Source organism: Poecilia reticulata, chromosome 5, assembly GCF_904066995.2.
Source record: "Poecilia reticulata chromosome 5, P_reticulata-male-v2, whole genome shotgun sequence".
In the NCBI taxonomy this organism is placed as follows: Eukaryota; Metazoa; Chordata; class Actinopteri; order Cyprinodontiformes; family Poeciliidae; genus Poecilia; species Poecilia reticulata.
The window spans coordinates 12565758-12588929 of record NC_088834.1 but is presented as its reverse complement, the minus strand read 5'-3'; the positions used below and the strand labels follow the sequence as shown (position 1 = coordinate 12588929).

The 23172-nt window shown below is 37.6% G+C and overlaps 2 protein-coding genes across 5 annotated transcripts; both read right to left on the bottom strand.

The window, feature by feature from the left end:
* Positions 1 to 785: 785 nt before the first annotated feature.
* Positions 786 to 14308, bottom strand: fam83e (family with sequence similarity 83 member E). 3 transcript variants are annotated; one of them, XM_008408610.3, is made up of 10 exons: positions 12068 to 14308; positions 11274 to 12001; positions 9565 to 9711; positions 6418 to 6542; positions 5903 to 6331; positions 5350 to 5409; positions 3226 to 3279; positions 2929 to 3145; positions 2298 to 2504; positions 786 to 1302 (listed from the first exon to the last, which is right to left on the bottom strand). In XM_008408610.3, exons 2-10 carry the CDS (start codon positions 11736 to 11738, stop codon positions 1108 to 1110), a joined length of 1899 nt encoding a protein of 632 aa, XP_008406832.1. In that variant the 5' UTR covers positions 11739 to 12001; positions 12068 to 14308; the 3' UTR covers positions 786 to 1107. The 3 variants fall into 3 exon arrangements, with proteins under 3 accessions (XP_008406832.1, XP_008406833.1, XP_008406834.1); XM_008408611.3 differs by having other exon boundaries at positions 11274 to 11939; XM_008408612.3 differs by having other exon boundaries at positions 2298 to 2501; positions 2925 to 3145; positions 11274 to 14308.
* A 137-nt stretch (positions 14309 to 14445) lies between these two features.
* On the bottom strand, positions 14446 to 20631 carry emp3a (epithelial membrane protein 3a (MAM blood group)). Of its 2 annotated transcripts, XM_008408613.3 has the most exons (6): positions 20449 to 20631; positions 18744 to 18816; positions 18510 to 18610; positions 18279 to 18381; positions 18025 to 18165; positions 14446 to 14833 (listed from the first exon to the last, which is right to left on the bottom strand). In XM_008408613.3, exons 2-6 carry the CDS (start codon positions 18808 to 18810, stop codon positions 14658 to 14660), a joined length of 588 nt encoding a protein of 195 aa, XP_008406835.1. In that variant the 5' UTR covers positions 18811 to 18816; positions 20449 to 20631; the 3' UTR covers positions 14446 to 14657. The 2 variants fall into 2 exon arrangements, with proteins under 2 accessions (XP_008406835.1, XP_008406837.1); XM_008408615.3 differs by lacking the exon at positions 18744 to 18816 and having other exon boundaries at positions 20449 to 20626.
* Positions 20632 to 23172: the final 2541 nt, after the last annotated feature.

Sequence of the window (23172 nt, the reverse complement as noted above, 5' to 3'; positions counted from 1 at the left end):
GTCTTTATAAACAAAACTGTCCTTCAACTGACCATAAAGAACATTTAAAGTTTTGTCCTCCAAGATTTGTGCCAGTTTGAAAAAATCTGAACATTTCCAAACCTATAGTACTTGTGGGGTGTGCTTGACCTGCATGGGCCTTTAACAGAGGTAGTATATATTTTTGCCTGCAGATTTAAATCAGATTTATTTTCTTATCCATTTCAAATACTCATCCCTTCAAATTTTCAAATTCAGATGTTTTAAGCACCTGGTCTATAAAATCCTATATCTCATCATACAGACTGCTTTTATAAATGTTTGTGGAAGAATGGTACAACTTCAGAATCTCATGAATGTCTAGTATAGGTTTCCACCTGTGCAGTAAGTCCAGTTAGGAAATGTTTTCCCTACTAATTACTCCTCAGTTTAATGCGAGCGTACGTTTCTGACTGCATTGTGTGAAGTGTTAAGTTTGGTGTGGAAGAGTTTATGGTTTATCCTCCACCTGAAACCTTTGGGAAGATTTAGGAATAAAACTGTGAGCCATACCTTTTTGTCCAACATTAGTGTCTGATCTTATAAACGTATTCTTTTGGAGGTACAGTGAAAAATCTCAAAATAGAGATCCCTTAAGCACCTTCTCAGAGTAGTTAGTAGGTTCTCCTATTAACTTATTCATATGAGGAATGGATCAAGACTGTAACTCAGTGTGAAGCCAGAAGAGGCAATATAGTGGATTTAATTCAGCATGTTTGCATATTTGTCATGTTCAAATTCCAAATGTTCATGTATTGCAAGTTGAAAACGGTAGACTCATCTCTTATTTATTTTCCACTTCACAACGATACAATAATTTGTTGATGTATCACATGAAATCCCCATAAGACACATTAAAGTCACTTAGTCGTAGGGAAAAAATTTTAAATACAGTAAAATAAATACATTGAATTTTGTCAAATAACAAAAATAAAACTACACACTGTCCTGAGCAGCATTAATATTTTATTTATCTTTAGTAACATTCAAGCAAATAAAGCGTCTGGGTGTTTATTTTGCACAATGAAGCCTTCTGTGTGTCACGGCTTCAGGAGCTAATAACACTGTAAAGTCTCTGCTTGTCCTTCATCATACTGCAGGTTTTTCTTTGTCTGACTTCAGCTTTCTCAGGTAAAAGTCTGAGCTTAAGGTGGAGTTTAAGGTGGAGCTGCGCGGTCGCTCAGTGGGCATAAAATTTGCTGGAGGTCGATTTAGGGCGGTTTTTACTCCATCGTTCCTCCTCTGCATCAGCGCTAATGCAGGCGTCATTAGATCCGAGTTGAGCTGGAAAACGAATAAACAGAAAAAGAAAAGAAATATTAGTCTCAAGGTGATAAATCTGTTAGTTCACATGTTTCTTTTGGTGCAAACTTGATTTCATGTGCAAACCAGGATTGCAGAGCAAACATGCAATTTATCACCTTTGCCTTCATTAGCATGCAGAACAAATAAGGTTTAGTGAACCTGAACCAGATTGCAGGTGATATTTTTGCATCTATATTTAGAGATGTTGAAAAGCAGCATGAAGACAACAAAGGCATTGCTTTTCAGAATATCTGGAACATTAAAAAGCTATACAATAAAATAATAAAAAATAGATGAGAAATATCACCAGCCAATGTTTATTTTTATTATAATTAACTTTAAATGTTGTGCTGTATTGTAACACTTTAAAATACTTATTTTATTGATGTAATATTGTTATTATTGTAACTTTATGGCTTTCAACTTCATTTTTCTGTTATAGACACGCTGCTCTCTGACTCTCCATGTTGATTGTTTTTAGCACACACAAAATCCTCAGTGTGTACAACTTTTGCACCTGTATTCATCTGTGCATGCAATCTTTATAATCCTGTAACACATTCACTAATTGCACGTGCAATTTAGCACTCCCTATTTTGAATATTTAAAGGTCAAACCCAAAGTAACATATTCTTCATGTTCTCCAAACAATGGTGGCATTTTGGGAGAACAAACATGAAAAAGTAAAACATATGCAAAGGATTATTAATTTTAAAATGATCATTCCTTTTACACTCAAAACAAGACATTATTTTTTGTCACAACTAACCAACATCTGATAGCTTAGTAATCAAACTTGTTTCATAAGACTGTGTGTTTTTAGAGCCTATTTTATTATTATATGGATTTTAAGGTTATTTATGGCTTGAAAATGATTTGATCAATTCTGCTCGTACAGCAACAAATAACAGACTGTTCTGTTCTCTCCATCAGCTGCAGAAAGCATGGGGAGTATCTGTAGATAAATCTCTCACGTTGCTCAGGAAGCGAGGCACTGGGGCCTCCCTGTCGCTGTGATTGTTCTCGCTCAGGTCCATCATGGACTGGGTCCGGTCTGACATGGTGGAGTTCATTCCTTTCCTCAGCATCGCCGGCGTTCCCTGCTTCAGCCTCTTCATGATGTCGCTCACAGAGCTGAAGTTGCCCCGGTGCGGCACCTTCAGGATTAAAGGTTTTTTCTCCTGAGGAAAGCAGAACAGAGTCAGCATTCAAGCAGAGTTGGCAGTAACTAGTTACATTTACTTGAGTAACCTTTTTGGAAAAATGTACTTTTAGGAGTATTTTTACTACGCTATACTCGAGTAATTTAAATTTTCTACCCACTGAATGAAGAACAAACATGTTTTAACCAAAAATTCACCAGACAAACACCTGGTTTTTGTTAAAGTTTCATAAGTGTTTTTATTGAAAGAAACTGATTTGATTTGGAAAAATGTTCTTTTACCTAAATATTTTTTTTACTTACATTAATTATTGTCATTTTCATCCTTAAAATACCAAAATTTCCTCTTTTTGTCCATCTGAGTATATCATTTTTAAATATTAAATGATTGATAATTTGATCAGTGTTACCAAATACTTTGCATTAGAGGATCAGAGACTCACCCTGGAAGTCGAGCTGTGCTCTCTCGAACTGACATCGTCTGTTTTGCTATCCTCTTCTTCAAAACTCTCCATCAGAGCAACTGATCGTCTCTTGTATTGAAACTTATTTGTTGTTTCTGGAGGAACATCGATTCTAGTTACAGTCCGCTCAGGTTTATTTGGCTGTTTCTCTGCAGAAAGCTCCCTGGTGACGCTCCTCTCCATTAGAAACTCAGGCCTGCAGGGAAAACAGATTTTTATTTTTTTAGCTGAGCTACATTTTATTGTGCAAGGAGTTTGGTATATTTATGATTTTACCTTTTTATTCCCTCAGTAGCCAGTGAGTTTGTTGACAGTACTTCTGCATTGCTGCTGCAGAGATAAAAACAATTCTCAGTCAGGTTTTTGGATGAAACAAGTGGTAAAGTTCTTGATTAGTATAATGACAAATACAGACATTGAAATATATATTGGCACGCCTCTAGAAAACTGCTGCACATAGATGCATTTTGGCATCACCAGGTCTCCGTGGCAACCATTTGTGCACTAATGTCAGTAAGCTGTTGGGGAATTATGCTGAAACAAAGCTTTTTCTGTCCTACCATTAAAAAAAATAAACATGTAGGATTTGCTGAACTGGAAGAGGAAAACAACATTAAACTTTCCACACAAATACTCCAGCAGGATTCCCGTAAAAAATGCCGTGGCTCTGTTTCTTTTCCCAAAGGCCTGGGAACATTCTGAGAGTTCAAATCTGTGAAATGCCTGGTCATGTGGGGGGCTTAGTTTCAAAAACTGAAACATGTGGCTCTAATCTTAGTTTAGACACTTGACTGAGCAGAATATCCATCTGTCCAGCGTTTACACCTGCAGAACAAACAATACATGCACTCATACTTGAGGGAAATCTTTTAGAGAGCCCAACTTAACCAAAAATTCACCAGACACACAGCTGGTTTTTGTTAAAGTTCAATAAGTTTTTTTATTGAAAAAAAAAAAAACAGATTTTATTGAAAGAAAGAGTTACCGGAGAAAGTAAGAGTATTTTCTTCTACACAGTAAAACATTTGAGCTGCATTTAGTTTTGTCTACTGTCTTCTACTCTTTAATTTAGTGAGTTTTACTTTTGAACCTAAAAATGAGTTTGTGGAAGATAAACTTACAGTGGTAAGTTGTGTTAACTTTTTATTAATTCTGTCAAACCTGCAAGAGTTTAATAAACTAGAGTTTTTAGGTTAGCACTTAAAAAACTGAAACATAAACACAGGAGTGGGAACTATTTCCCAGAATGCTTAGCGTTTTGTTTTTGTATCCTGAGATGGAGGTTTGTTACATTCATCTGACTCCTGTGTTATTAAGGCAAATGTTTATTTTAAAGTTGGAGAATAATGTTCTGTTCACACTAAGTGTTTCTAGCAGAATTTATTGTGATGTTTAATAAAATTAATTATCAGATCAGACATTTTGTTCATGCAATTTGAAACAAGAATTGAAATTATTCTAAAGTAAAATAAGTTGTTATTTTAACTCTATATTGTGAGTAAAATAATAGAGAAATGTGTCTCTTTAGGTGAGGACAGTTTTTTTTCTTCCATATTGTGAAATAATTGTTTGGTTTAAATTTCAGCATTAAGTTAAAACTATCAATTAAAGATTAATGAACTTATACAATGTTTAGACAATTTGTCTCTTGTTAAATCAACTTCATGAATTTTCATTTCTTAAAACCAATTAACTCTTGTTGACTTAAATTGCATTTTAAAAACAGCAGGTGGAATTTCATTTTCAAGCTAAGCCACCTTCAAATGTTTTACAGTGTATGATGGGATGTTGATGTAACTAAGTTAAAAATATAGTTTCCAACCTAATGACAGGAAAAATTTATCTAAAGATTAAAACTATTATGAATAATAAGAAGAATATAACTTAGTGTCACTCTGTTGTTGATGTCCAATGCAATTATTCCTTGGAAAAAACTACTAGAATATTCATTTGTTAATGTATTTATGTTTAAAAACTTCACTTGGTTCTTTAAAATGTTTAGTTAGAGTTCTGTAGGGCCATTGTGGAAAGTCCAAAGAGCCACTTGTGGCTCCGGAACCACAGGTTGTAGACCCCTGACATAGATTTACAAAGACTTGTAGGTATAATTGCATCAAAAAGTGATTCTACAAAGTACTGACTCAGGGTGAGCTGAATTTAAAGACATGCCGCACTTTTAAGATTCATCTTTGTGAAGCGTTTTTAATATCATCTTTTCACAACTGTACATTATTCTTTGTGTTGGTCTATCATGCAAAGTCCTAATAAAGTTTGTGCTTTTAGAGTGGCAGAATATAGAAAAACGCAGTGGAGATGAACAGTTTCAGCATTACTTTTAAGGTTTAATCGGAGGTGCCAAAATATTTTTCCCATGTCTGTTAATGCCAATAAAAGACTCACTTGATAGTTTTTGAGTTATCTGTCACTCCGGTTGTGAGCGGGGATGTATTTTCATTCATCCTGTTGAATGCAAGAAGATTTCAGAACCAGCAAAAAACATGCATCTGTTGTCGTGGATTATGTGATTAAGAAAGTCAAAAGATAAAATTAGGGGTGTAGTTTTCTGGCCAATCTTTAAAAAGCATAACATACCGATACTAATTGTGACCCATATCCAATACTGATATTTTTGTCTGAAATGTTGCTAGAAAGTTGCTCATTTGGTTACAGTGGGGTGATTATTGTTAACTGGAAACCTGCAGACATGACCTGGTGGGACGAACTTCTCTCACGGCAGAGAAAAAGAGAAGATTTTTAGACTTTTACAGAGGAAGATAAGACTGTTAGATAACATCGGCTTCACATGGAAGTATTGTCTGATCACAGGTCTTCCAAAATGAAGGAAATCAGGACTGATTTATTGGTGCACCTCTAATAGAAATGTAAGTTATATCGATGTTGACCTGTGTTCTCTTGTCTTCAAGGAGAAAGAGAGATCATCCAGCTACCATACCTTCTCCTGCGCCACACCAGGTGCTCATTGTGGGTTAATCTTTCCTCAGTGGGGCCGTCCTTATTTATGTCCAGCTGTGACGTTTTCTCAACTATGTTTTCCTCATGTAGACCCAGAAGAGACGCAGGCCGGCTGCTGTCTCTCTGCAGAACGCCCATCGCCTCCCAGTCCAGAAAGACGTCAGCGGGCGGAGAAGGAGGGTTTGTGATCTCGGACTCAGCAGAGAGCTGCTTTAAGAGCCGGAGGTGTGAGAAGTCTTTGGTCTGGTAGTGGTTGTAAACTTGGGGGCCGGCTGTGACTCCCCAAGTGTCGGGAACCGGGACCGAGTCGGCAAAAAGGATCCTGAACTCTCGGTCAAACGAGTCGATAACCGGTCCCCTCAGGACTGTGACGAGCTGCCGGTGAAGATGAGCGCCTGTCCAGGTGAGGCTGAAGGCAAAACACAAGAAATATCCGGTTAGTTGACTTACAAAAAAAAAAGTGTAAAATGCTTTGAAAATGACATTTTTGTTCACCTGTAGTTGCCATGAATCGCTACCTCTAAATCCACTAGGATGAAATTGTCTTTAATTTCGCCAACCACCATCTTCCCAGTCCTGGAGCAAAACGTTTTCCCTCCAAGAACCCGAACCCGCATGTACTGACAGAGAGAAAAAAATAAAATAAAGTCAAACTGAAGCTGAAAGAAACTGAGTATTGCTCTGTAGGAGGTCTGTCGTCCTGGTTCTTCCTGCTAATGGAGAGTTTTTCCTCTCCACTGTCACCTCATGCAGGCTCAGCATGAGGGATTCCTGGAAACTCAGCAACACAACTTAAGCAGTCGTCTAATGTTTCTTTAGCCAATTTGAACAAGCTGAACTTGATTGCTCTGTTTGATAATTAGCATCAATTAGATTTTATGTATCATTGGAACAAATTAACAGCTTTTTGTCTGCCACATCAAATTGTTTTCTGTGGAAATCATTAAAAAAATGCCTATTGAGTTATTAATTTAAAAAAGCCACAACATATTTCAAAATTTATGTTATTTTAATGTTTTTCTGTTATTAAATGATCAAATGATGTGATGTAAAATGACGTATAAATAAACTGACTTGAAACTGAAGTGGGTTACATTCGTCTCTCTGAACCTGAATGTTTTTGATCATAAAACATTACAAGCCGACAAGAAGGATTAAATTCCTGACAGTACAGAAGAGGAAGATCTAAGCTTGGAAACAATGCAAAGCACTCGGCTGAAACGTTTCTGAAGAAGAGCAAACCGAAAACGTAAATGAAAAAATAAAAATAAAAGGCTGAGCCGACTTTAATCCAGCAGAACAACGTTGTGTTGACAAGAGGAGAGGAAACACGACACGCAGCACACCCGCCAGCAGAGCATCTCTGGCTGAAAGCAGACGGAAAAATGTGGATCATTCGGTTCAGGCAGGCTGGGAAGTTTGAAGGAAGCATCTCTGAAGATAATTAAATATTCTAAATGGGGAAAACACTTACCAAGTACCTCTTTTATTAAAAAATGTTAACGTAAAAAAATATTTCAGCTCTTCTCAAAACTAAAGAAAAAAAAAAATCTAAGCTTTTTTTAGTAATTGCTGAACAGTTTTGTTTTGTTCATTTTGGTTATTTATCTCTAGTGATGAGATTCATGCTAATCTTTTAGTTATTTATTTCAAACAGGAAAACAAGCAATCAGAGGAAATATGTGTAACCAAGAACAAAACAATTAGCTTACACTACTTTACACTTATCTAATCCTACCCCTTATCTCAGTTTAATGAAATATATTACTTACCGACACATTAATTATCAAAAATGTGTAATTAAAACCATGTTAATGTGCTAAAAAAGCCAACAAATGAATTATATTACATATACTAAATGATTACAAACTAATTCAAAACGAGACAAGAAAATTTACGGAAACATAATGAAGCCCTGGATAGATTCTCCAAAATACGAATATTATCTATATGCAGAAAAAACATGTTGGTGAAATAAATTTACATCTAAATCTGCCAGGGATATGAATAGTTATGGCGTAACTCCATTTAGTCTGAGATTGAAAAGTGTCTTTAAACTACTGTGTGCAAAAATTAGTGAGTAGAAATAGGAGCATGATGATTAAATTAAATTTAGTATTATGTTTGTTTGCCTGTATGGACTTTTAATTCTGTCTGTTTTTCTTCAACCGTAACATCGTTTCACACCTGCATGTGTTTAGACCTGCTACTTCAATGACTTATTTAAAGAATCAGACAAACCAGAAAGTTCAGAGTAAGTCAAGAAAAATGAAAGAATATCCACTGATCCAAAACAAGACAAATGCAGGAACCAGACTGTGAAGTTAAACAGGATATGAGAAAGAGAAACTTAACGCATCAATAGATGTTTAGTCATTAGGAAGTCCAGACTATTACTAAGAATATGTAAATGAGTTGAGGAAGCTTCATTTGTAAAACCACAGTCAGGTTTTATATCTAACATGTCACATGTATAAAAGGCAGAACTTGGTTTTGGTCACTTTTATGTGAAAAAGTGACCAAAATCTTAACAATATCATATTTAAATATCACATGTGTAGTTTATTTGTCGAGAACAGAAGCAGTAAAGAGTTTAACAATACAATTATTTCTGTATTTTTAGTAAGTAGACAACTTCAGGACCATTTTTGTGTCCCAATAGTGTTTCAACTTGCTCACAGATGTCAAACTCCAGTCCTCAAGTGCCACTGTCCTGCAGAGATTAGATGTGCCACAGGTGCCAAACACTGGAATGGAATGGCTTAATTACCTCCTTCTTGTGTAGATAAGTTTTCCAGAGCCTTGCTAATGACCTAATTATTTTATTCAGGTGTGGTGCAGCAGAGGCACGTCTAAAAGTTGCAGGACACTGGCCCTCCAGGACTGGAGTTTGATACCCCTGACTCTGTCCTACGTGGTAATTGCTTGGACACCATTGTGTTGGAAAACTGTAAAAAACCGAATGTAGGGTTCAGGATCATCTTCCAGCAGGAAACCAACATACGAAAGCTACAGGAGAATGGCTTAGAAAAAAGTGTTTTCATGCCTTAGAATGGCCTAGTCAAAGTCAAAGACCTAAATCCAGATGGCGAAATTGGCTAACCCAGATTTTATTTCAAAGTATCAGCGTAAAGATGGCTGACTACGAATTCACGTCACAATTTTCTGATTATTATTTGCAAAACTAAACCTTGAATTGCACTTTTTTATTTTTGTTTTTTACCTTTTTGTTGGCTTTTCGTGTCAAATTTAAATCAAATATCTTGCAGAAGTTCAACCTTGGCAAAGCGCTGTATGTGTACTTTATGTACTCTAAAAATCACGTCCCTTTGAGTAGGTCGGAAAACACTCTCATCACCTTAGACTGCAGGTCCAGCCACCATCAGCAGCGAAGATTATCCTTTTCATTTTATCAGACCATATTTTCATCACTCCAAAGAAACAGAGACAGAAATGAATGCAGTGCAACCAGCTAAACCACGCGCGGTTAAATCAACATTTTACATTCCCAGTATAAGCGTGCCCATATACGCAACGAGTCACACACACATGCAATAAATGGGCTGTGTCCGGCGCGGCTTTCATTGCGCCGTGAAGTTCGCGTATCGAACAACAATGGCCATGTGTTCGGTGTTGACTCACGGGATGCCTGAGCCTATTCAGGGTGAAGTTCTGCTGCAGAGACCTTTGGTTCAGGATGATGTAGACGGGCACACCTCGGGAGGCGGCCGTGTGCAAGTCAAAGATTATCGCGTTGTCTGTCAGCTGGTCCGTCACCACGGCGATTACCTGCAAAACACACAGCAGGGTTTCAGAAACCACAACACACTCCCTCCCTGTTGATATTAACCCTTTCATGCACGAATTAGGATCCTTTTGTCAGGATGTTTTTCTAATTTTTTTAATTATTATTATTATTTCTTAAGGCATAAAAAAGGTAGGACATTTTTTTATTTAATTGTTTTTAGGTGATCAATTGTAATTTTCTCCAAATACAAAGTTGTTTGAAAAATACATCAGCAGTATTGTTCTTTATCTGATGATTAAAAAAAATATTTTTTTTACCTGCAAGAGTCGTCTACACTAGAAGGAGGGACCGGGTCAGTCGGCATACTTTTTTGTCTGTCGGCCATATTTGATTTAACAAAACTAATTTCTTGCATTTGCAGCTGATAGCCAGTAGTTGATAGTGTATTTTATTAGTGTCCACTTCAGTGCTCTGTGTACATTTATAACTTAAAAATCCACAGAAGCACAAGAAAAGGATATGCACGAAAGGGTTAAATGTCGGCGTCAGATGCTTCTTAGTGAGTTTAGCTACTATTTAAAAAAAATGCTTCTCACTGTGGGAATGTTTGTTTCCTTTGTGTTTTGGGGTGAGAGGTTAGAAGATGTAAAACTTTCCTTTTTATACAATCTTTGGATTTACTTTACTTTTGTAGATTTCTTTCTGTCTTTTAGATGAAATGCATGGAACTTGCTGCATTTATTTTGTCTAATTTTCATGCGCCATGCAAACATGACTTCAATTTAAGCTCCGTGAATTAATGCAAACGCACTTTGGTTGAGTTAAAACGTATCTAAAAATGGAAACTTCAGCTTTCATCATGTGAAAAGAAATTTAGATAAAATCATTTTGGAAAGTTTTAGTTTAAAGTTTAGCGTTTTCTCTCATCTTTAAAGCTGCAGTATTTTTACATATTTGTTAAAACTATCTTTATGCAGCATAATATGAGACAATCTGTGAGAACACTGAGCTCCTCTACCTTCTTCCCCATGTGGTCTTACTGCCATCTGCAGAAATCAGAACAAGGAGGAGGGTCTTAGTGCTGTTAATCACTCTCGTACGCGCACTGCTCACACCCTCAATCTTTCCCTCTGCTATGCTACAGCTAGTTCATCACTATGGTAAGGCTAGCTAGCATAGCCACCAATGATAAACAGTTTTTCTATAACAGTAAGTTGTTTCTCCGCTATTAGATTATTTGGCAGCGTGTACACAAAGTTGATTGACAGTGCTAAGACCATCCTCCTGACTCTGTTTGGTTGTTTTTGACTTACAGCAGTCTGTTTCTTCAGACAGCTATAGTAGCTCATGGAGGACTTGGAGGAGTTTGATCTTTTCACAGATTATCTGTCTCATAGTATACTGCCAAAACATAGCAACACTTTCAACAAATATGTAAAAAACATTTTGTAAAAGTTTGCAGCTTTAACTGTCACCCTCAAAACGCTTACATGTTGACACCAGAGTCATTATGACAGTTTAGGGGTTAAATAGTAAAAAATTAACCCTAACTGAACCATATTTACTCCCATGATGCTTTGTTTTCAGAATAACATTCACGTACCGTTTTGGCTGCTTGTAAGTGTCGCCTGATGACCTCTCTGATTTGCAGGTCTCCCTCAGCAGGATGGCTGGAGTGGACCGTGACGCTGTTCTTCGGACCCCCGGCGGGTATCTCAGGCCAGCCTAGCTCCAGGTTGGGGACCGGGACGTCCCATTGGTAGGGGTTGTAGGTGGAGCAGATCTTCTCCGAGTCAACGCTCCTATCGACTCCGTTCTGGTCTCCCAGCAGCGGCTCGTGGAAGTGATAGTTCTGAGCCCAGCTGCTTATCCGACTCACCTCTTCAGGAGATAAGAAGTAGCTTGAAAGCTCCGGGCCGATGGAGCCGTAGAAGGCCTCGGGTCCGCTGTCGAGGAGCCTCTCCACGGCTTCGCGCTCTCGCTCAGAGTGGAGGAACTGAGGCGAGGACTCGTCCACCGGCAGGAAAACCACATTCTCATTCAGACTCTGCTCCTGGGAGTTCGACATGATTCCAGATGATGCCTTCACTGTCCCTTCAAATCATTCCCATCCTGTAGAGAAAATCTGGTCTTCCTGTTCGCAAAAGGTCATGCTACATCCAGGCTGTCAATAAATGTCCAGGGTCAGTCATCCATATTGATGTCTTCACTTAGGGGAATTTTACAATCTGTCCAGAGGGCGTCAGATATCTCAGTCTCCACGGTTCCTCTTCAGATGAAGGAAAAACATTAACCACATTTTACAATCTCCAGCAGCTCCGTCTCCATAAACTGAGGAGCAGAAACATCCGCAAGTCCAAATGACAAGTAAAAAAGACTCACAGCATTCCTCCTCACCTGCTGTGCTGCTCTGTGTGTAAGACCTGAAGTGCTGCCGGTGAGCTTGTGTTTCGTCACCAGTCCCTCCCCTTGGGTGAGTTTGATCGCACTCCTGAAACTCCTCCACTCCTTCCTGCTGACATTGTTCTCAGATTCCAGACATTCAGTGCAGCTGACACATGGCTTCGCAGTGTGAGACACCCTGTTGTCGCCCAATCCCTTCAGTCTCCACAGCAATGCAAATACGTTTCATGTCATTCTGACTTTTTCACATTATGCACAACTCTTCAATGGAGTTCATGGGGTGTTTATGGAAAAGATCAACACAAATGGGCACATCATTGTGAATTGGAAGAAGGTTTTTAATATGCATTTTCTTGCACTTAAGATTCTGAAAAGTTTGGAATTCCTTTTGTATTTAACTTTTTTCAGACTGATATTCAGATTTACACCCAAACCGACAGACGGATTGAGATTCACAGGTGGGAGAATCTGTTGAGATGATAATCATTTGCTCCTTAGTGCCTGACTTAATATCAATTTAGATTAACAATAGATATTTATTGTTCATTTGAATGACGCACCTACAGAATGATGCACCCAATTCGCATCATTAGGTATGATGCGAATTAATCACATTAGGCACATACTGTAAACATTCATCCATTCAAAGTGTGTATTCATGTCTAGCGGTGCAGGGCTGCATGGAGGGCTGGACTATCTTTTTAGGGGTCATTCTTGCACCCAGGACACTCTGCACAGCCAGTAGAGAACAAGATAGAGACACACAGAACAAGCAGCCATACACAGTCCTTTCTTAAGGCAATTTAGAGTGATTTATTAATGTGTTTTGGACCTGTGGAGTATGTCACATAAGCAGGGGGAGAACATGCAAACTCCATGTAGAAAGACCCCAGGTACGGATTCAAACCCACGACCTTCTTCAAAAAAGTCCCTTTCCTGCACAATCGCAGAGGCTGCTATTCCATTGCAATTAAAAAAACGATTAGAAATTATTTTTGAATAATCTCTTTGCTTCACACTCCCAGGTACAGGTATCACCTTTATTCATCAAGGAAAAAAAAAATGCTCAACTGTTAACTAGTTCACATTCCAGCCACTAGGTGGTGACAAAACTCCTATTGGGATCCTCGGAAAAGGAAACATAAGGTTCTGAGTTAGCGTCTGTGATTTACATCTTCCACCTTGAGTCACAACCAGTTCGATGCAAATTTTCAACTCTTGTCCGAAAGGGGTTTGTCCTGCACACTACAAGTTATGAGATGTCCCATGTAGAGGGTTCCCTGGAGCCATATAGGAAATACAGCAAACAATAGTGACAGACAATCTGGTCAGCACTGATGGTAAAACGGATTGAGTTTAATGCAGGTCATTAAACTGATGCTGCACAAGACTGCGCTGGGAAGAGGTTGACCTCCACTAAGAGGTCACCAGTAAACACATGACCAGAGAACTAATAAAAAGTATTAGATTGACTCAAAGCCCAGACGTAAATCAATCACTTAAAACTGGATGTTCAAAGAGGCGCTCCCTCAAATCTGACTGAGCTTGATCTGTTTTGAAAAGAAGATTAAGCAAAAGATTCAGTCCCATGTTGTGCAAAGCTGGTAGAGATGTACAGACTTGCAAATGTAATTACAGTGAAAGACGGAAGCTTAATACAAATGCATGACGTGTAATTTTCCTTTCGTTTCATTGATGCACTTTGTGTTGATTTCTCACTCAAAATCCTTTAAAGCACTATTAGGGTTGTGGCTATAGTGTCACAAAAATGTCTAAATAATTTTACTAGACATTTTTTTTAGACAATACTGCATTGGATGTTTGGTTTCTGCTGGTTTCTCCCTCCACCTCTCCTAGAGGTGTGTGAGGTTTGAACAATATTTCCAGGTATCTGACGTTCACCTCATAGTTATCCTTTCAGACTGGTTCAGCCTGACGGATGGGTTAACAGGCAACATTTTACCTTGTAACTGTTGCGAGGCAGCCTTTCTCTCTGAAGGCAACAGGTGCAACCACATCGCTTTCTTTTTGATTTAGTAGGAAATACTTATTACCCCAAACCCACGCAAAGGCCATCGCTGGCAAGTTGCTTCCTTATTTGTCCCCATTCAGTTCTGCAGAAAAATGGTGAGGTCATAGTTTGACAGATAAACAATGAATGCCACGAATGAGCTACAGACTAAAACACAAAGAGTGTGACTCTCGTACAGCTGCATAGTGCCACATTCTTGCACAAAATGAATCCAAATGCAAATTTTAGTCCCATTAACACAGAAACCCTCTCCAGTAAAGTAGAGATCTCACAACGATGTGCTTCTTTGAAAATATTAAAATAAGCAAAGTGAGTGCTTCAAAATGATCCCAAACAATGATTAAAAACAGGTTATGAGTTTATTCTTTTTTCATAATGCTTCATATTACACAATGAGCTTAGAGCTCAAATAATTTCTGAGATGCTATCAAGATTATTTCACCATACAGGAGAATAAAATAAAATAAAATGTGTCGCTCCTGGACATTTAACCTCGTTCTATTTAAAGGTTCTCTGAAAACAGCTCCCTCTATGTATTTATCTCTTCTTGCCTCACTGCTTCTTGCGCAGATGGACGTACAGGACTCCACTGATGAGAAGCAGAGGGACGCACAGCCACGCCAGGATGACGCAGAAGCCAAAGCGTCCGTTGCTTGGATCTCTGGAGTTACTTAGAATCTCCTTTCTGTGGAAGGTGAAGATGAGGCAAGCGGCAAAATCTGTAAAACCTGCAAGAATAAAAAACAACATGTCACATTTACTGACACACTACAGAATCTACCACAGCACCTGAATCCAATACTAATGATCTGGCTGCAACAATGGTTATTTAATTCAGCATTTGATAAAATTTAAGATTATAAAGATAATGTTAAAAAGGTAATGTGACTCAAATGTTAAACTCTTTAATCATGACACGTATGACAAATGATTTCAGGTAGTTTTCCCAGCTTTAATGTGACGTAAATTATTTGCAAAACCAACAAATCTTTGGGATAAAGGTGTAACAACGTGATTGCATAAGTGTGTACGCCCTTAAACTGTGGAAGCACCTTTTGATTCATTCGGTCTTCTTTGAACGACGTCACACATGTTGACTTGGTAATATTTACCAATTCTGCTTCAAAGTTTCTCCACCTATCAGACTGAGAGGACATCTTGTGTCCAAAATAGTCTTCATGTGTCCCACAGAGGCTTGGGTTTTAGTTCTCTAATGAGTTTTTTTTTTTAATAGACATTTTTCTTTCGGTGAACTCATTTTACTGTCAGTTTGGTGTTCCTATGCTTATCCATGGTATTATTATTTCCTGCCTAACATACTTTCTGAAATAATGACCAAAAAGCTGAAGAGTGAGGTCATCAGACAGCTAAGCTAGGCTTGTATCTTATCTTTAGACGAAACTCTGTCCTTAATCCAGAGAATACAGGCGACTGATGTCATAAAATACAGACAAAAACTCTTTCATCATTTTCATTTTTTTTGTTCATGCATTCTGTGATGTACTTTGTGATTTGTATCTCCAAAACGTGATATAACTAGCAGGAAATGTACTAGTTTTGCTATAAGCCTCCCTGACCAGTTTCCATCCTTTCCTTGTATCAGTTTTAGAGAAACGTTCTGTCTTAGCAGTAATGTCAGTTTTGATTCATATCTTTTTCAATCACCAATAACTTAGTTTTCACTGTATCATGTTTCACATATTTACATCGTATTGCCAAATGCTTTTACTCATCTGCCTTCAGACACATTTACCAAATTCAGTTTGTTTAAAAGTGTGGTCTGGAATATTTCTTAGCTATTTTTCCAGAGGTCAGACACTGATGTTGGATGAGACATCCTGGTTCTCATCAAATATAACAGGTCAGTGTAGTTCTTCTATGGGGAAATTTTTCTGCCATAATTTGACAGCACACATTTTCAGTTTGAAAGCAAGATAATGTTTTGTTCTCAAAACTTTTAATACTTGTGCTTATATTTTCCGTTTGAAACAGCAGGACTTCATGTCTTTCTTCTCAAAACTTGCTTGTACTCAAAACTTCTGCTCTCTTTCAAATATTTCCTGTGCTTTCTCGGAAGCTTTCTCCTCAAGGTCCAGACCCTGTCCTGCTCAAATCTCTGCTTGCAAATTCTTTTCTGCTCTTTCGAAACAAAAAGTACCGTCGCCTGGCAACCTCTCAGCCAATAGAATGAAAGTGTTGTACTGGGTGCGTTTGTTTCCTTCTAGTGGGTGTGCCTGACAATATCTGTGCTCTCGACTTGTGGCACCAAGCATATCAACACAATTCCCCCATATTCTTCCACACCAATATTATGTCTTTTAGACATTTCTTTATGAACTTGTGCACTGTCATTTTGAAACAATAGAAGGCAAATTGTTTCTACAAAATTGGAACAAAGGGATTTATTAAAATACCCAAGTAAGCGTGAAATAAAAACAATTAGAAAGGAGTCTGGGTGCTTGTAAGGGATATGGATATTCCTCCAAGTGCCAGTTTAAAAGAAAAAACTTTTTTGAGCTTAATATCATAATATTGATATAACATAGGAGCCAGGTGTGGTGAAACAGGAAGGCAGCTAAAAGCTGCAGGACTGAAGTTTAACACTATGATCTTAAAAAGATAGAAGTCCAATTTCAAGTCGTCAAATTAAGTCATGTTTGGTACATACAGCATATTTACAACTGAAGCTAACACAGTTACTTGATTGTGCTATAAAATACCCTATGTGACAGGAAAATACACACACACACACACACACACACACACACACACACACACACACACACACAAACAGAACACCAATATGAGCCGTATCTAAAGCATTCATAATTATTCTAAAATGTCTGATCTGGTCACTTTATCCCCTGAAAAATTCAGATATGGGAAGATGAGCCTGCTGTGTGAACAGGGCCTTTTGCCAGACAGAAAAGCATGATTTGTCCCTCTAAAGAGCCTTCTCCTCTGCTCCAGAGGACTGATCTACATTCCCACTTGGTGACGTAAGTTTGGGATGCAGCTGCTCGTCCCGAACTCATTCCACATGGAGTTTGTCTGCAGCCACCGGCTCTGCAGAAGACTGGTGACCTCTGAACTGTGTGTCCTGCAGGATCTAGGATCTTATACATACTTTAAGGCTTAGTTTTTGACATTAATCTCTTCTACTTTGTTATAACACTAACAGCAGACTGTCAGTTTAGTAGTAAGAAACTCAAGATTGGACTTTTTGCAGTTAAAACCTTAATTTAATTATTTGGAGGCTTGAGCAGATATTTGTGTTAATAAATAAAATAGAGCAGAAACACAAAAGGGAAATTCAGGTGTAACAGAAGCATCAGTGACAAAGGCTCACACAAAAAAGAGTTGCTGAATGTTAAAAACTACATAAAAAACAAGATCAGCAACAATAATAGTGATGATAATATACTGTACAAAAGTGTAACAGAAAATACTGTGCAGTTCTTAGAAATACTCGCGATCCAAGGAATGTGCAACTGAGCCGGATCATTTTTACAAAATGTACATATTGTACATATGTGTTGAACATTAAAAAAATAAACTATTTTCAGAGAAAATGTGTGAAAATGTTATTTAAAAATGAGTAAGAACTGGGCAGGTGATGGAACAAACGTAATCATGTAAATGCTTAATGATTTTGTTGAACGCAGCGTTTCTTTGTCCTGACTGATACATTTGTAGAGAAATTTCTTTTATCCCTTTGATTCTTTCCAAAGTCCAAGAAAATCTGACTCAGATATCTGAACTTCATTTAAAGTTAATCAGATTCCTTAAAATTAATCTCAGATTTGTTTGTATTAAGTTTTACCGTACATGTTGATGTCAACAGGTTTTAAAACCATTTGTTACTGTTTTGAGATCCACTCTATCTTCAGTATTTACTAAGATAAAGTCATAAAATTACCTGCGAATGCCTGGCAGAGGCCTGTAAAGTAGAAGAGACGTCCCCTGGACAAGAAGATGAGCTGACCGAGAAAAACCAGGAGAGAGACGGACGAAAAGACCACAGACAGGATCATGAGGGCCTGAACGGACTGGAGCCAGTCTGGGAAAAGTGGGGGGGAAAAAAGAAAAGGAGTGTAAGATAGAACAACAAACACAATATTTTACTCTAAAGAAGAATCTAATTTGTATAAGTTGAGTAATTTGTTAAGTTACCGCTTTCGGTGGCTGCTGCACAAACCCAGGTTTGTGTGGAGTTCATGTAGAAGCAGTTGTGCCAAAGGTCAGTGATTTCTGTCTCTGTCCAAACCCACCAGGACTGCAACGATGAAACCAGAGTTATTTAAAAGCTCTGGACAGCTTCCTTTTGTAAAAGCAGAATGTATGATGGCGCCCTCTAGTGTTTAAACAAGGAGAGAGCACATTCAAACTAATTCTCCGCCCAACCTTTTCCAGAGTGGCGATGAAAAGCATGGCCAAGCTGACCAGATGCAGGACAGTCACGGATACCAGCAGACACACCATGGCTGTTTGCAGCAAAATACGTCCTGCGGCCAAGCAACATGTGGTGTCAAAACAGAAGAAACTATTGTTTAACCATTAAATAATTTCCAGCAGACACGGTTTTACCAAGGATAAACATTTTATTTCTCCCTCTGCATGTTTTAAAATGACACATACCAGCGGAGTTAATTTGTGGCTCCTGAGGAAACTCAGCTCTTTCGTCATGCAGCTTTTCATCTGTCATGAGGATCTTATTTATCACAAGACAGAGAGAAGTGGAGGTGGGGCCACTCTCTGAGGCAAACTTTATAACTTCTTAAATCATGCAACAAACAAACATAAAACTTATTCACCAAAGATGTTGGATGAAGTGATTCTGTTAAGGTTGGTAATTTTCTGCTATATTTAACAACCAGAAGGCACAGGAAACGGTTTTAAGGCTTAAGTCATGCTGCTAAGACTAATTTAATTTAAAAAAACTCAACAAAACTAGGAGTTTGATTTATGAAAATTAAGTTAATTTTAATGTCACATATATTTAAAAGTCCCTGCAGGAGAAGAAAAGGCTGTATTCACTCAGTTCTGCTTTTCTGTTGTGAAGGGAAATAAAATTCTATATTTAAATAATCACGTTGTAATATAAATGACGTGTTCAGATACAGCAAGTAAAATAAGTATTAAACATATCACAACTTTTCATTTTAAACATGTTTCTGAAGATGCTATTGACACATTAAAGGTGTTGATGCCAATCCAAGTAGCGCATGAATGAAAAGAAATAAATCAAAATAAAAATCTGAAATTAAGTTATATGTAACAATATGAAATGACACAGGATTTAAGTATTAAACACTTATTTATTTTCATTTAATACTTTGTACAAAAGCCTCTGTTGGTAATGAAAAGCTTTAAAACAAAATTGTTTTAGTTTTAGCTCTGCACTAAAAGCTCTGCATCTTTTTTGTTATTTTGACCATTTCTCATAGATGTTACATTTTTGCTTGGAATTTCAGAGACATGTTGTCAGTAGTTTATAGAATAAAAGAACAATGTTCTTTCTACTCAAACATATACCTACAAAAAATAAAATCAGAGAAACCGATTGTTTTAAGTGGTCTCTTAATTCTTTCCAGAGGTGTATATTTACCTAGATGTTTTAGTTGTGATGGATTTAATTATCCCTTCAGCTGCAGTTTGTCCACATTTTTAATTAGCTAGCCAGCCGTCGTCTGATTATGATGAAAGTGAAAGCAACAACATTTAGATTTAAAACTTGCTCCACTTCACTTACGTATCTGAAATAAATGCACCATGTTGCAAGTGTACAGTTTAATATTTGGACTGTTAGCAAAACCTTTAGCTGGTTGAAAAATGCATCAATTTTTACCGTGATCTCTGGCTTTACTTTCCAATAAATCCTGACATTCAGTGTTATTGTTTAGGATGGAATATGGAGCATCAGTTCATTGCTGCTTCTTCTTGCTAAACTTCACTTTTACATTCCAGTTAGAACAAATTGATTTGTAATAAAGCAATATAGCACGTTGCCATTGTCAGTGTAACATATCCACAGTAAAACTCTAGAGAGGGAGGCTTGATATCCTTCCATGTGCTGCGTTATTGTCAGGAAGTGGTCAGAGGGAAATGTGTTTGAACGACTCTTTATATGCAGATGTAACTTTGGAATCTTACAAATGCAAACCAGTCATAAATGCACTAAACCATCATTCTACTCGTGTAAAACACTCAGTCCAAAGCTATTTTAGGACATTTAATTACGTCTGCAAGCCCTCTGGTTAACATCTTCATAAAAATATCCAGTGACCTATTTTGGCGTACGTAATCTAATATGTCCCAGGCTGTTGCAAAGAGAAAAACTTACCGTTATGTTCAGAGCAACAGGATATAAACTCCTGGATCCTCTGATGGTTCAGCTGCTGTTCTGCTGTTTTCCTCTCGTCTTTCTTCTGCGGAGGCGTTTGGGAAAATTAACTTGAAGAAAAGAGTGCAGAGGGGGAATGCAGAGTTGGGCATAGGAGGGGTTCTCTACACCCATTTCCTCAAAAACATTTCTCTGCCCTCCCCCTAAGAGCTGCGGTCAACAGATTTCTGGTGCTGTGTTGGGCAATTGTACCAGATACAGCGTTTCCCTGGTAATGCATAAACACACAAATTAATGACCAACACTGTACCTAACACAGCAAAAATACTCATGGTTTGATTTTCCATTGTGAACTGGAAACACAAGGATTGCAAGTACAGGGTTTACTACATGTGCAAGTTGTGCTACATTTCTGCAAATGTCTTCTTGGTGTCCGTCCAGCTGTTCATAAAAGCTACAACTTCCTACATGTGGCAGCTGGGAAAGAGACAGGAAAAAGCAGATTGCTTTTGATCGCTAGTGAGCAGGAAGTCTCAGACCACCCAGAGCACAAGACAACAGTCTGAAGATATTCACTTAAATCAAATAAAAGTTTCACTTTTTATTATTTAAGTTTCGCTATTTCTCTCTAAACAGTCTTTTTTTTATTTATTTGACTGACATAGACTTACATTTGGTTGCTTGATGTATAAAATTAACAAATAATATCTGATGCATCTCAAGCTATAAAGAAAATATTTCCAAACTACAACACCGGTGATACAGACAGGGTATCCAAAGTATTTAAAAACTGTACTCAAGTAAGAATAGCACGACTTCAATGTACTTTTACTCAAAGTAAAAAGTAGCCGGTCAAGAAATTACTCAAGTAAGAGAAAAACAGTATTTGGTAAAAACATCTAATCAAGTACGGAGTAACTGATTAAATTATTAATCATTTAATATTTAAAAATTACATCATCAGATAGACCAAAATATAAAGTTTAGTGGAGATTTTGGTGTTTTAAGAGCCAAAAGGACAATAATTCATCCAAAATCAGGCAAAATAAAATTTTTCTAAGTTTCAACAAAACCTGCAGCTGTGTGTCTGTCTGGTGATTTTCTGGTTAAAACATGTTTGTTCTTCATTCAATGGAAGAGAAACCAGAAAATGTACTCAGGTAAGAGTAAAAATACTTAATAAAAGTAAATGTTTTCAAATAAGTTACTCAAATAATGTAATTGAGGAAATGTAACCAGTTACTACCCATCTCTGAATATACTGGCTACTCACACCCTTTGTATTTTTCTACATTTTACCCCTTTACAGCCACAAACCTCCATGTAAACAAACACAAAGCTACTCATAACTGTGAAATGTGGTACAAGATTTAGATTCAGTGCCCTTTACTGTGTTACACTTGAAAAATAAATCCACTGGAAAGCATAGAATATAATATAAATATCTTCTATTGTCCCAAAGTAGGGAGGTTTTAGTGTAGCAGCCAGTTAAAGTTAAATTGAAGTGACATTCAAACTATAAGTTAAATGAAAAAAACAAACAAACATTACATAAAAGAACTGAAAAAAGGAAGAAAGAATGTTTCAGGGTGGTGTGTGCAGCTTAAATGATATGGCACATTTAAATCTCATCTGCATTTTAAACTCCAAATGTTTTTAGCTTGCTACTCCTGTAAGGTTAATCTCAATAGTCATAATAACACCGATATGGTAAGCTAATTACAAATGATGATAATTATAGAAGGTATGTTACACACATAGTGCAGCTGAGGAATGATAAAGTACAGCTGTAGTACACTAATGGCAAATTTACAGTATGGTTATTGTAAATAGTGTACTCAGATTAATAAAAATGTGCAACTGAGTTGAATAATTTTAAAAATGCACAAAATGTGCATGTATCTAGATAGGAAAAAAGTTACAGACTATTTACAAAACTCAGAAAACTTTGCAAATATCAGCTGGAATGTGCAAATACCAGAAGGGAGCAGTGGTGTTACAAAGTCTAACAGCTGCTGGAGCTGCGATGCAGCAATTTGTCACTGAAGGAGCTCTGCAGTTCAGCAGCAGCTTCTTATTTGGAGTGGGAGATGGTGATGTTATGTAGCCAGAGTCCTACTGTCTCCCACCACCAGCACTCAGTCAAGAGGGCATCCGAGGACAGAGCCTGCCGTGGGCCCCTGCCGTGGGCCCCTCCCACGTCCCCGAGCTCAGACAGGTGGTCAGTCCCACAGGTGAGGTTCAGAAAACTTCACCTGCACACAGAGACCCCACCTTCAGGAATAAATGTTTTCCGTGTGTTGCTTTTCTTCTCTGAAAAACACACCAGCAATGAATCTCAGGCTCTGAAAGGAGTGAAGGGATTACTGACATCCACAAGGGGGCGTCCTGAACTGTCTTACACTAAAGACTGAGTATGAAAGAGAATTAAACCCAACTATTTTTTATTGTTTTAGCATAATGTAGAAGATATGACATTAGTTACACACAGAAAATGTGCATTTTAACTCTATTTGTTGTTTATGATGGTATAAAAATATAAAAAAAATAAGCTCTTTGCTTGCTTATATTCTGTGTTGTTCAATGAACTGAGAGACTGCTGTGATTTTCCCCCTCCATGTAGCACTGCTGCCATGACGCTGTGACAGAAAGTTCTTAGGGGGTGTAGCCACGCAGAACTGTTGTCTTGCCTGTTAATACACAATTTGATCATTATGTTGTTTT

Excerpts from the sequence above, each read along its gene's own strand:
- emp3a (XM_008408613.3), bottom strand. The coding sequence starts at position 18,810 with ATGACAGATGAAAAGCTGCATGACGAAAGAGCTGAGTTTCCTCAGGAG. Across the intron at positions 18,382-18,509 it reads TCATCGCCACTCTGGAAAAG|TCCTGGTGGGTTTGGACAGA; the intron begins GTTGGGCGGAGA and ends TCATCGTTGCAG. Across the intron at positions 14,834-18,024 it reads CCTCTGCCAGGCATTCGCAG|GTTTTACAGATTTTGCCGCT; the intron begins GTAATTTTATGA and ends TTATTCTTGCAG.
- fam83e (XM_008408610.3), bottom strand. The coding sequence starts at position 11,738 with ATGTCGAACTCCCAGGAGCAGAGTCTGAATGAGAATGTGGTTTTCCTG. Across the intron at positions 6,543-9,564 it reads TGAATAGGCTCAGGCATCCC|TACATGCGGGTTCGGGTTCT; the intron begins GTGAGTCAACAC and ends TCTCTCTGTCAG. Across the intron at positions 3,280-5,349 it reads GATAACTCAAAAACTATCAA|CAGCAATGCAGAAGTACTGT; the intron begins GTGAGTCTTTTA and ends TTATCTCTGCAG.